The sequence below is a fragment of the Macrobrachium nipponense genome, chromosome 25, assembly GCF_015104395.2.
Source record: "Macrobrachium nipponense isolate FS-2020 chromosome 25, ASM1510439v2, whole genome shotgun sequence".
Classification (NCBI taxonomy): Eukaryota; Metazoa; Arthropoda; class Malacostraca; order Decapoda; family Palaemonidae; genus Macrobrachium; species Macrobrachium nipponense.
Window position 1 is genome coordinate 40,852,896 of NC_087214.1, and position 12,050 is coordinate 40,864,945.

At 43.5% G+C, this 12,050-nt stretch overlaps 1 protein-coding gene across 5 annotated transcripts in view; it reads right to left on the reverse strand.

Annotated features, from left to right (window-relative positions):
* Nucleotides 1–12,050, reverse strand: part of LOC135199392 (protein YIF1B-B-like) — a 143,323-nt gene that overhangs the window by 15,571 nt on the left and 115,702 nt on the right. For all 5 annotated transcript variants that reach the window (XM_064227380.1, XM_064227383.1, XM_064227384.1 and 2 more), the window contains one exon: nucleotides 4,394–4,549. In XM_064227380.1, the coding sequence (XP_064083450.1) occupies nucleotides 4,394–4,549 (156 nt within the window). The remainder of the gene's footprint in view (nucleotides 1–4,393; nucleotides 4,550–12,050) is intronic.

A 12,050-nucleotide genomic window follows, 5' to 3' on the forward strand; every position in this document is an offset into this window, starting at 1 on the left:
GCGGTGGTGTTGTCCACGTTTACTTGCACTACCTTGTTTGACACCAGAGGTTCTAGGCTCTTCAAGGCCAGATGTACGGCGAAGAGCTCTTTGCAGTTTATGTGCCAAGACACCTGTGCTGGTTCCCAGGTGCCTGACACTTCCTCTGAGCCTAATGTCGCTCCCCAACCTCTCTCCGACGCGTCGGAGAACAACACTAGGTCTGGGTTCTGTGTTCTTAGAGAGATCCCTTTGTTCTCTTCCAGAGGGAGCAACCACCACTGTAGGTGTGACTTTATCTCCACTGGAATGGGAAAAACGTCCGACAGTTGTCCGGTTTTCCAGCTCCAAGACCTCTTGAGGAAGAATTGAAGCGGACGTATATGAAGTCTTCCTAGAGGGAAGAATTGTTCTAGCGAGGAAAGCGTCCCCAGAAGGCTCAACCATTCCCTCGCCGACGTTTGTTGCTTCTCTAAGAAGAGAGAGACTATCCGCAAACCTTTTGCGATTCTCTCTTGCGAAGGAAAAACTCGAAAACCCCGAGAATCCATCCGAATCCCCAGATAGACTAGGTCTTGTCTGGGGGTCAGCTGAGACTTCTCGAGGTTCACAAGCAATCCCAACGCTTTGATTAAATCCAGAGTTAACTTTAGGTCCTCCAAGCACTGTCTCTCCGATCTGGCCCTGATGAGCCAGTCGTCCAGATACATAGAGACATTCACTCCTTTGAGGTGAAGAAACCTCGCCACATTCTTCATCAGGCTTGTGAAGACCTGAGGAGCTGTGGACAGGCCGAAACACAAGGCTCTGAACTGAAAGATCCTTCCCCCCGTCATGAAACGGAGGTACTTCTTCGATGAAGGGTGGATCGGGACGTGAAAGTAGGCGTCCTGGAGATCTAAAGACACCATCCAATCTCCCTGTCGTAATGACGCCATGACTGAAGCAGAAGTCTCCATGGAGAACTTCTCCTTCTGAACAAATTTGTTCAGAGAGCTGACGTCCAGTACTGGTCTCCAGCCTCCCGAGGCTTTCGCCACCAGAAAAAAGGCGATTGTAAAACCCCGGGGAGTGTTGATCCCGTACCAATTCTATCGCTCTCTGTCCCACATTTGTTCCACCATCGATCGAAGAGTATCCCTCAGCACAGGATCCTTGTATTTGGCTGATAGTTCCCTTGGTATTGACGTTAAGGGAGGAGTGTTCAGGAAAGGGATACGATATCCCCTCCTTAAGATCGCCAAAGATGACGCGTCTGCATTTATCAGTGTCCAGGCTTCCACAAATCCCAGGAGCCTGGCACCTACTGGTGCTTGGAGGAGAGAATCTTCATTTTCCTTTCTTAAAGGAACGAAAAGCAGATCTACCTCTCTTCTCTGGAGCCTTCCTCCTTGTGGAAGGTCTGGAGGTCGGACCACCTCGAAAGGGCTGCACCGTTGTACTGGGTCCTTTCTTGTCCGATGCAGCAACAGGTTTCTTCTTTCTTGCTGACTGCGTCAGCAGATCCTGAGTTGCCTTCTCAGTTAAAGAATGCGCAATGTCCTTTACTAACTGAGAAGGGAACAAAAAGTCAGATAGAGGCGCATATAGAAGTGCTGCTCTCTGAGCATGTGAGACTGCCTTTGTTAAGAAGGCGCCATATACAGTCCTTTTCTTTAAAAGACCTGCCCCAAACAAAGAGGAGATTTCAAAAGATCCATCCTGTACCGCCTTGTCAATACAAGACAATATGCATAAACAGGGCTTCAGGTTCGATTCCTTCCGAATCATGGGCTTTCTTGGACATCACCCCAAGGGACCAATCTAAGAAGTTAAAAACTTCCAATACACGAAAGAGTCCCTTGAGGAGATGATCCAGTTCCGAAATTCCCCATGTAATCCGTGCAGAATTGAGACTTTGACGCCGTGAAGCGTCCACCAAAGTCGAAAAATCTGTTTCGGTTGTAGAAGGGAGAGCAATACCCATATTCTCTCCCGTCTGATACCAAATGCCTCTTTTCCCAGCTAATCTTGCTGGAGGCATGCAGAAGACTGTCTTCACTAAGTCTTTCTTAGACTTCATCCATGAGTCTAAGGAATGTAAAAGCTCTTTTCATCGATATGGTGGGGTTTCATTTTGTTTTGAAAAGACGAAGGCTTCTTCGTCTTAGCACTGGAAAAAGAGCGAGCGCGGAGAAGGAGGAGCGGCAGGAGTCAACTCGTCTCCGTACTCCTCAAGAAGTAGGGTAGTCAACACCTTATAGTTAGACAGACCTTCTCTTCCACTATATTCGTCATCCGAGTTTTCCTCTAACTCGGGATCTACATGCGTCTCCGCTCTCCTTTCCGAACGTTCCTCTTCTTGAGGAGACAAACTCCTAAATAAGGAGAGGGGCTAAGGGAATGATAATCCTTCCTCTTTCCCGCTCTAATAGTCTTGGAAGGCGTCATAAGCTTCGGCTTCTCTATAATTTTAGAAGACGCTTCACGCTTACATGACGCTTCCCGTTCGCCAAGCGTCATGGATGACGTCTTTTGCTGACGTCTCGATGACGCTTCGCGCTTGGAAGACGCTCCGCTCTCCAAAGGCGTCCTACTTGGCGTCATAATATTGGACGGAGCGTCATGTCTATGCTCCGTTTCCAATGACGCTTCGCGTCTAAAAGACGTCTTACGTCTCTCTGGCGTTACGAAACTCTCGTAAGCACCTGTTCTCGCTCTCGAACTAGACGCTTCTGTAAGACGTTTAGCCGTTTCCCATCTGTATGACGCTTCTCGTTGAACAGGTGAGAGAGGACGAGACTTCTTAATTGGAAGCGTCACGTCCTTCCGACGTGGCGCTAAAACTCCCACTAGAGATGACAGTTGCTCTGAACTGCCATAATGATCTTTCTGACGCTTCTCCCACGCCCAGTGCATGACGTCTTTCGTCATCACTCGGGGGAGAAGAAGGAAAGGGTACTTCCGCGTACACTTCAGGTGATGCCGACGCCCCCTTCGCTTTCTTGCTAGAAGACGGAGCGTCATCTGAGAAACGCTCTGGACTAGAATCTATGTCAGGCTTCATATGACGCTTCAGCGGTCTCGACAAGTTCGATTCCTTCCACCCTCTTTAGGTAGGAGAGGGAGGGAGAGGACGAGGCGAGACGCGAAACACTCGCGAAGGACGCTTTTTCTATAGCGCCCTTGAGCCGCCTGCCACGAAGCAGAGCTAGCTGAAGGGACGTCTGACCTGTTGGGGATTCCCACAACCTCCTTAAGGCTTTCGACTTTCCTTCTCCTCTGGGCTTGTGAGCTTGGAAGAGGTCTAGGCCTGGGAGCGTCGCAGGGACGATCAAACGCCCCCTCCACAACACTGGGAGAACTCACTTCACTGTAATGCTCACTTTCACTAGCCTTACCTTTGAAGTCAGCCATCTTGGACTTCATGTCTCTAATTGTCGCTTTCAGATTGGCGATTTCCGATGCCGAATCCGAAAAAGCACTCTGAGAATGAGATACATAGGGAGAATCTACATCAGTAGGATTAGAATTATCAGTGAAAGGCTCAATAGGCCTTGAACTCACACCTTTCAATCGTCTAATTCTATCCCTCTCTAACTTCTTCAAATAAGAAGTCAAAGTCTTCCACTCTTCTGCATTCAATCCCTCGCATTCCTTACAAGTATTAATAGCAGAACACTGAAACCCCCTACATTTACGGCATACAGTGTGAGGATCAACCGAAGCTTTCGGTATCCTCACCCTGCAGCCTACATTCACACACATTCTCACACTCACATTAGAATCAGACATACTGAGAAAAATCCAAAAGAGTTATTCCAAAAACAGTCCACTGTAGCGAATGCCAAAACACGATCCAAATACGTCACCAAAAAGCCGAAAAACGATGATCAAAGGATGAAAAATGAATCTAAGTCAGGAGGTAATAACAACAATGTTGATACCACCGGCGACAGAGAAAATATGATAGAAAACGGGGATGGTTCCTAGTCCTGCCGCCCAGGGCAGGCCGGTAGATCACCTGACCTACCTGTAGCGAGTGGCGCGAAATTTGAATTTCTGTCGGGGACGACGGAGTCTTAGCTATGTATATATCTGACAGGTAAGTTGATTGTATGAAAATGTAGTCACCCCTGCTATACTTCTGTTCATATTCTCTTCTTTCATCTTACTCTCCACCATCACCTAACAACAGTTTTAACACTATTTTCAGCGAAAAATGAGCTCATAGGTACAAGTGCCTGGCCTTTGTCCTAAATTTGCAACCCAATTATATACAGTATTATTGTACCAAATGAAAGACAAATCCATCAACCTCGTATATTTCTTGTCATTGATCCGATATGGGACTTCACAACAGCTGCAGATCTCCCAAAATTAAGTATCAACATTTCCCATACCCACTGAGGTTACAATGATGAACGACACTTACCCAACATATTTATAGGATGAAAACGCCAATAAATCTAGTGTTTTGATGTGAGAGTGGATTGCAGTGACGTACATTGTGGCGATGATGATGAATATCTCCAGCACCAGCCACACAAGTGCTGAACTCGCTTGCATACCCAACACATCAGGTGAAAACCTAAAAGAATTGGGAATAACAATCATTATTATAATGTAAGCTATACTCCCTGTCATACATACATATTGATATATTTATGAAAAGTGATAAATAAATCAATGCTCATTTTACTAGAGAAATATAACAGTCCAAAATTACAGTACTTAAAAGCTTAGAAACACAAAAACATTTCTTTATGTTTTTGTGATATATACAAGTATATTGGCATTTTTACATTTTTACGTACAGTGATAGAGTAAAACTCATTTTACTAATGAAACATTTACAGCGGACCCCCTTCTGCCTATACGCAGTTTTGGATTCGCAGCTTCACCTATTTCTGTGGAACATATATTCACATTATTCGCAGAAAATTTGTAGATTCATATTTCTCATAGAGAAATATTCACTAATTACTGTATTTTCAGATAATTTTCAGGACTAATGTCTTTTTTGTGATAAAATTATTAAAATACTCAAGTATAAGCATTTTTTTAAAGGTTTTTTGCTGTTTGAACTATCAAAATGGGCAGTTATAAGCATCTTTAGAGTTGTGTCAAGTATTCGCACATGCTAGCTATTTGGTACACATCCCAGCGAATACCGAGGGTCGACCTTACTGTTCAAAATTAAAGTATAGTGGTCACCCTGTATTCATAGGGGATACGTACCAGACGGCCCCACGAATAGCTGGAGCCTGTGAATACTTGGAATCCCCCTCTAAATGCTCATAAACACCTATCTTGAATGTTTAAACACCAAAGTATCACTAAAAACACCATCCTACATCAAATATGCATTAACATACCATCCTATTGTGGTACATATTAATCTTTAAAATAATATTAATACCGTATTTCGAAGTAAACCTTACATTTTATGGTAAAATATATATGGACATATACTTGGTGTTATTCCATCTGTCCACCAGCCTGTGGTACTCGCACATGGTAACACTGCATCTAGGGCTTAAGTAGTTCCACTATGTATAAGTTTTAGGTAAATAAGAGGATATCTGGGTGTACATTTGCAACTGAAAAGTGTTTAAATAATTTACTGTATATGAATTACACCGTTAATATTCGAAATAGGATATTGTTATTATTGTTGAATGTAAGCTGCCTTTTCGGGGTGGCGAACGGAACAGCCAGACGCAGTGGCGGGAAAATTGCTTCTCTCGCTGTTCACTACGGCAACAATGATGTATTGACTTTATGTAGCAAAATTCTAGCTTAAGTGAATCCACTATAATAACAGCAATGACATTGATGCCAGTGACTTTAGCGAATAAGGTGACAGCTTGAAGTAAAAAGCAGTACAACCAGAGCTTTCTCCTTTCTAAATACAGTCAATGCAAAAATAACATTTCCACAAATTCCATTAAACAGATGCTAAAACAAGTTACATCATATCATATCTGGCTAAAACGCACTTTATGAAAATTAAAAGTATATACTGATATATACTTACGTGTAATGAAGTAACACGTAGCTTAGTAGCAGAGTAGCTGTGGTCCAATAAAGTTGACATCTTGCCGCAGTTAACAGCGAGAGAAGCAATTTTCCCCCCACTGCATCTGGTTGTTCCATTCACCACCCCGAAAAGGCAGCTTGCATTCAACAATAACAACAATATCCTATCTAGAATATTAACGGTGTAATTCGCATACAGTAAATTATCAAAACACTTTTCAGTTGCAAATGTACACCCAGATATCTTTTTATTTACCTAAAACTCAAAAATAGCGTAACTATTTAAAGACCTAGAAGTACTGTTACCATGCGCGAGCACCACAGGCAGGTGGACAGATGGAAGAAAACAGAGTGTAGTACTATGACTTAATTACGTACGTGTGAAATGTATAATCCAGTCCTCCCATTAGTATTCAGTAATGCACTTTTTCATACAGTTATACTATTCCAGCCATCCAGTTTTCATTTTACATGGGAAACAATTGTATGAAAAATCACGAGAGAGAGATGAATGTTGATTAAAGATGATCATGATGAATTATATTTGTGCTGTCTGATGAATGGTGATGAAGATGACTGCACAGCTAAGCAGAGGAGTTACATTTCCTCTGAGGGCGCCTCTTCACCTTCAGGAGGCTCTTCAGGAGGCAGTGACTCAGGCGATTTGGGAGACACTTCTTCAGGTGATTTAGGAGGCACTACTTCAGGCAATTCAGGAGCCTTTGAAGGGTCCTTTTTTGTACATGTGATGAACATGGTGATTGGCAGGTGCTGTCATTGCTTCTTCATGGTGATGAGGGCTTGATTATAGGGCTCCAATGCCGTATGAAGAAAATGTTGGAAAACTTCAAGAAGCGTTCCACATACAGATCCCATGTTGCAACACTCTCCAGGACATTGGTGATCATTCTCCTAACTTGGGACAGACATTCCAAAGTCAGGTCGCCCTCCTCCTGCTCCTGAAACCTGGAGTAACTTCTTCCTTGCTGGCATATTTCGTCAGGTCTTCCAAATCCTGGTCTGTCAGGGGGTCAATGTGGGCATAAGTGAGGGTGCCAACTTCATCCTCAGTGATATCGTCAAAGCCTCCACCACCAAGAATTCTGGCCAAACTGGACCGCCTTATTAATGGCAGAATGCTGGATTTCCTTATGAGAGAAGCTCGTGTAATTATGGACTCAAAATTTATTTAGTCACAAAAATATACTTAGTACGTTTGCATGAAAATACTGCTTACTACAGACAGAAACATACGTACCCTGCTATTCCTGTTGTCTTATGTATTTTAGATATGCTCTGCATACTTACATTATCATCCTAAGACACTTTATGTATGTACGTATATTTAAAAATCATATTAAAAAATGATATTGTTATGATACAATAAAGTTTGTTCATACTTACCTGGCAGATATATATATAGCTGTATTTTCTGAAGTCCGACAGAATTTAAAAAAACTTCCGACACACACAGTGGTCGGCCAGGTGGTTAGTACCCATTCCCGCCGCTGGGAGGCGGGTATCAGGAACCATTCCCATTTTCTATTCATAATTTTTATTTCCACTGTCCCCTGAGGGGAGGTGGGTGGGTACTTGATTATATATATCTGCCAGGTAAGTATGAACAAACTTTATTGTATCATAACAATATCATTTTGTTCATGAAACTTACCTGTCAGATATATATATAGCTGAATCCCACCGTTGGAGGTGGGAAGGGACAGAATAGAAGGATTTTGGGAAACAAATGCATGCAGATGATTTACATCTTGGTTCCACCTGTTAGCATAGCCGACTTCGTGATTACTGTCACCCAAGTCTGCTTCTGCTTTACTAGAGTTGCCAGCGAGGTAGAGACCTATAAAGCTGGTGCACTCCAGATGATCTGTCAACGGGGGCGTGACCACAATGTGACTAGACCATATTGACCATACCATGAGGGCTAAGAAGTATATATATATATATATATATATATATATATATATATATATATATATATATATATATATATATACAACCTAGCCAAAGTTAAGGTGTGTTAACTAAGGCTCAAGTTAAGAAGTCGCTGTTGTCGGCGACTCAACAACTCAATTAAGAGCTCTTCCTAACCATTTTCTACAGGATAGGATGAGTGGTACTTCTTGCCCCCAAGATTGTGTCTGCAGACACGTATGGCCCTAGCGAGCAGCAGATCTCATATGCCATCTTCACATCTCGCAGGGAGTGTGAAGTGAACACAGAGTTGCTTCGCTAAAACATGGTACTCAGGATGTTGCTGAGTGCCATGCTCTGTTGAAATGCTTCCGAGGCCGCGCCCTCACCTCGTGAACATTCAGATAAAAAGATTTCAAATCTTTGTGCAAACACAATGAAGGAGCATTTTTGAAAGAACTCCTTAACACTAAAGCCAGGGTGTTCTTCGATATGGGCAAGTCTGGTCTTTTTCGGAACACAGCAGATTGCCCGAATGACTTCGACTTTCTTGAGTTTTATGTAGATAAAACTTGAGAGACCTGACAGGGCACAGGACTCTCTCTGGCTCCTGCCCACTAACTTGTGCCATCCTTGCTTCCAAGCTCCTGGCCCAAGGACAAAACGGGTTTCCATTCTTAGGCCACAACGAAAGGCTTAGAGAGCACACCGCCTTGTGTTCTCTAAAGCCAAAACTTGTGACGATGGCTTAAAATTTCACTAACCCTCTTTGTCGTATCTAGGGTGGTTAGAAGAAGGCCTTCCTGATCACACGCAAGAAGTTAACAGGTAGGAGAGGTTCGAATGCTTTGACATCAAGAACTTTAGACTACGTCTAAGTTCCATATTGAAAGCTTCGATCTGGACATGCACAGTCAGTCCGTCTGTACTAAAGTCAGGTGACCGACCAGTTGACCAGTCAGACGAATCAAGGAGCAAGGCTGTACCCTGAAGACCATAAGGCACTATTCGCTGAAGGATGAGTGTCTGGACTGCCTGGGCGATTCAATCTAAGCAAACCTTGGGGGGTGTATCAACGCAACCCAACGTCGTCAGCGAATCAACTCCTGACTCGAGCTTCTGGTGCCAGGAGAAAGGAGCAAGGAGCAAAAAGGCGATTCAGTCCCGAAGGAAGAATGCCTGACAGTCCAACCTGGTCTCATGTTACACGATCATCGGGGGTGTATAAACGCAACCGACTTCGTCAACAAGAAACTCAGGGCTACTATATGTCGCCTGATCTCGCACGAGTGTCTGACTCCGAGAAAACAGGTGAGACAAAAAGTAGATGGTGAGCGAGTTTCGAGATTCCACAGAACTCAAAGATCGTGAAGGGCTTTGTTGTTTGACAGACGCAAATCTCTGAGCCCAAAAGCCGTCAACAACATATTTGCGTATTCTTTAATAGTTGTGACTGCCAGTTTATCCCATTCTTCAGACGGAAATGGAAGACGGTAATCTTATTCCTGTCAACATCTCGATAGTCTGAACGTTGTCAGACTCAGAGCGGAGAGGTTATAGGTACCTTTCGAGTTAGAGTAGACCGACTCTCTCGGAAAAGGTCCTTGGAAAGTGAACTAGGAAGGATGTGACCTCTGTGAATCCAGGATCCTGAAGGCCAACATGGGGCGATCAGCGTCATTGTTGCTCCCTGTGACGTCATAAATCCTCTTATTACCTTTCCTAAGCGATTGAAAAAGGGGAAAAAAAAGAGACTAAACATCCATCCCCGTTTAATATCATAGGATGGCGTTTAATGGTACCGATCCCGGATCGAGAAAAAGGGAGCAGAGAAGAAGCCTCTTCGTCCTCAACCTATCGAAGAGAAGAATGAAAGGGCGTCCCTAAGGTCTCCACAACTCTCAACTTACTTCTAAAGAAAGATTCCACTCGAAAGTCAAAAGTTGCTGCCGTCGATCGAGACGATTTGTACGGACTTTTGCAATCCTGTAACGAACCTCTAGAGGATCGTTACATTCTACGCCTGTTGTTATAATAGGCTCATTCTCGTAAACTCGAGCAGGGACCGAGAGAAGATACTTCTTAAGATATGAGAGAGCTGTGGAATTTCAGAGTTGATGTGGACCACTGGTTCCAAAAACTCGTTTCGAGGACTGGAGGGACGACCGACTTGCATTTACTTCTTTCAAATTAAGATCCAGGACATCTGAAACCCTATCCAGATGTCTGGCATCTTCTTTCTATCATGACGCACTGAGAGATCTTCAGAATCATTCCTAGATCTTGAATAATATTTCAGTTTCCCGGTAGGAAAAAACTGTGGTCTGAATTGCAGTCTATTCGGGGAAACAAACTTCTTCAGGAAGGAAATGGTCCCCAGCAAGCTCATCCATTCCCTCCCCGAGTATGCTTACTTCCCTAATAAGGCTGCGCTTTGCCTAAGCAGGAAAGCATATAAAAGTGCAATGTTGAGGTAGACTCGTAGTTCTATACCGTGCGGTAACGAGCACCGAAAGGATTAAGAGATAACTCTGTTGAACATAGTAAGGCAAAACGAATGCAACGTTTATTCATTCAAGTAAGAAATCCCCTCAATCTTAGGCTAAAGTCCGTGATTGTAGGACAGAGATACAGTTAGTCAGTCAATCCCGCAGGAGAGACGTAACCGCCAGCACAGAGATACGGTTAGTCAGTCAATCCCGCAGGAGAGAGAGACGTAACCTTCAGAGATACGGTTAGTCAGTCAATCCCGCAGGAGAGAGAGACGTAACCTACAGCGCATGACAGCGCACGATCTGTTACTGGCCTCGGTTGGACACTGACAGTCAGGCACAGCAGCAGCCAGCAGCTTACGAACGTCGTCTCTTAACTTTATGTCTGGGTTGCCAGCTACCCTATTCTACGAAGAAATAGGTCCGTTAATTTTTAGCAAAAAGAGACTCTCAAGCTGGTATATTTAAGCGAAACAGAAAACGCTAAATATATAGATGCGTTTGTGTCGTCAGAACACTACCATACAACGGTAAAAGATAAATCGGAAACTCCTGGAAGGCTGCAGGGAGTAACGATTAAATGTCCTTAAAATAAGACAATAGACCTCTCGGTTGCTATCCGAAGAGGTAACTACAGCAAGCGTGTATGACTTGAACCAACCAGTAGTAAAATAACGCAAGGCAAAATATTTTATTATATCACAATAAGGTTTGTTCATACTTACCTGGCAGACATATATATAGCTGAATTCGGAAATACAGCTACATACATATCTGACAGGCAAGTTTCATGAACAAAACTTATAGAATCGAAGCAGAGACAGCTCAAGCTTCTTATGTTATTGGACATAAGCGTTCATTGACGTAGTCTAGAAGTCTATTTCTTGTACGAGTCTGCGAATGACGAATGAGAGCTCTTCCGAATCTTGTCAATAAGAGCTTATTCGTTTACGCAATATCAAGTTAAAGAGATGTTTGTCAATGAGAACTAACCCATTTACGGGACAAAGAGATATTTTGTCAATGAGGGGATACCCACTTACTTGACAAAACGATAGTATATTGTCAATGGGGGAAAGTCACTGAATTGACAAAACGTAATCCAGGAAGTCGAGCATTTTATTTTTCCGATTCCCGTCTCAAACGAGGAAGGGGGCAAGAATCCTGTTAAGAGACAGGGCTTACGGCAGGTAGAACGACGATGTTCAATTCGGCAGCGTAGTCCCGACTAGAAACTGACAAAATCTATCATCTGAAAAACCCTTTCAGATGGGCTAAAAAGCTTGCAAAATTATCCTGGGAAGAGGAAGAAACTCTCCAACCAGCTTCCTCTCCCGTATCACAACTAATGCCTGCTAAAGCTTAAAATTTATTGGCAGTATGGCAAAGGAAGTCCTGTCTTGCGCTTTCCTGAAGAGCGTCCTTTTGATGAATGCCTTTGCAAGAATCCTACTGAACGTCGCCGAGACGTCGAGCCTTTACATAACCCGTAACTGCCTTATCGCAAAGTCTTGACTGCGGTAGAGAAAACGAGATCTTCCCTTGAGCTTTCCTTAACTCCATCCACCTTTGCGAAAAGCAATATAATATTGACAGAGACCTCTTGAATTCACGAAACCCGAGGTC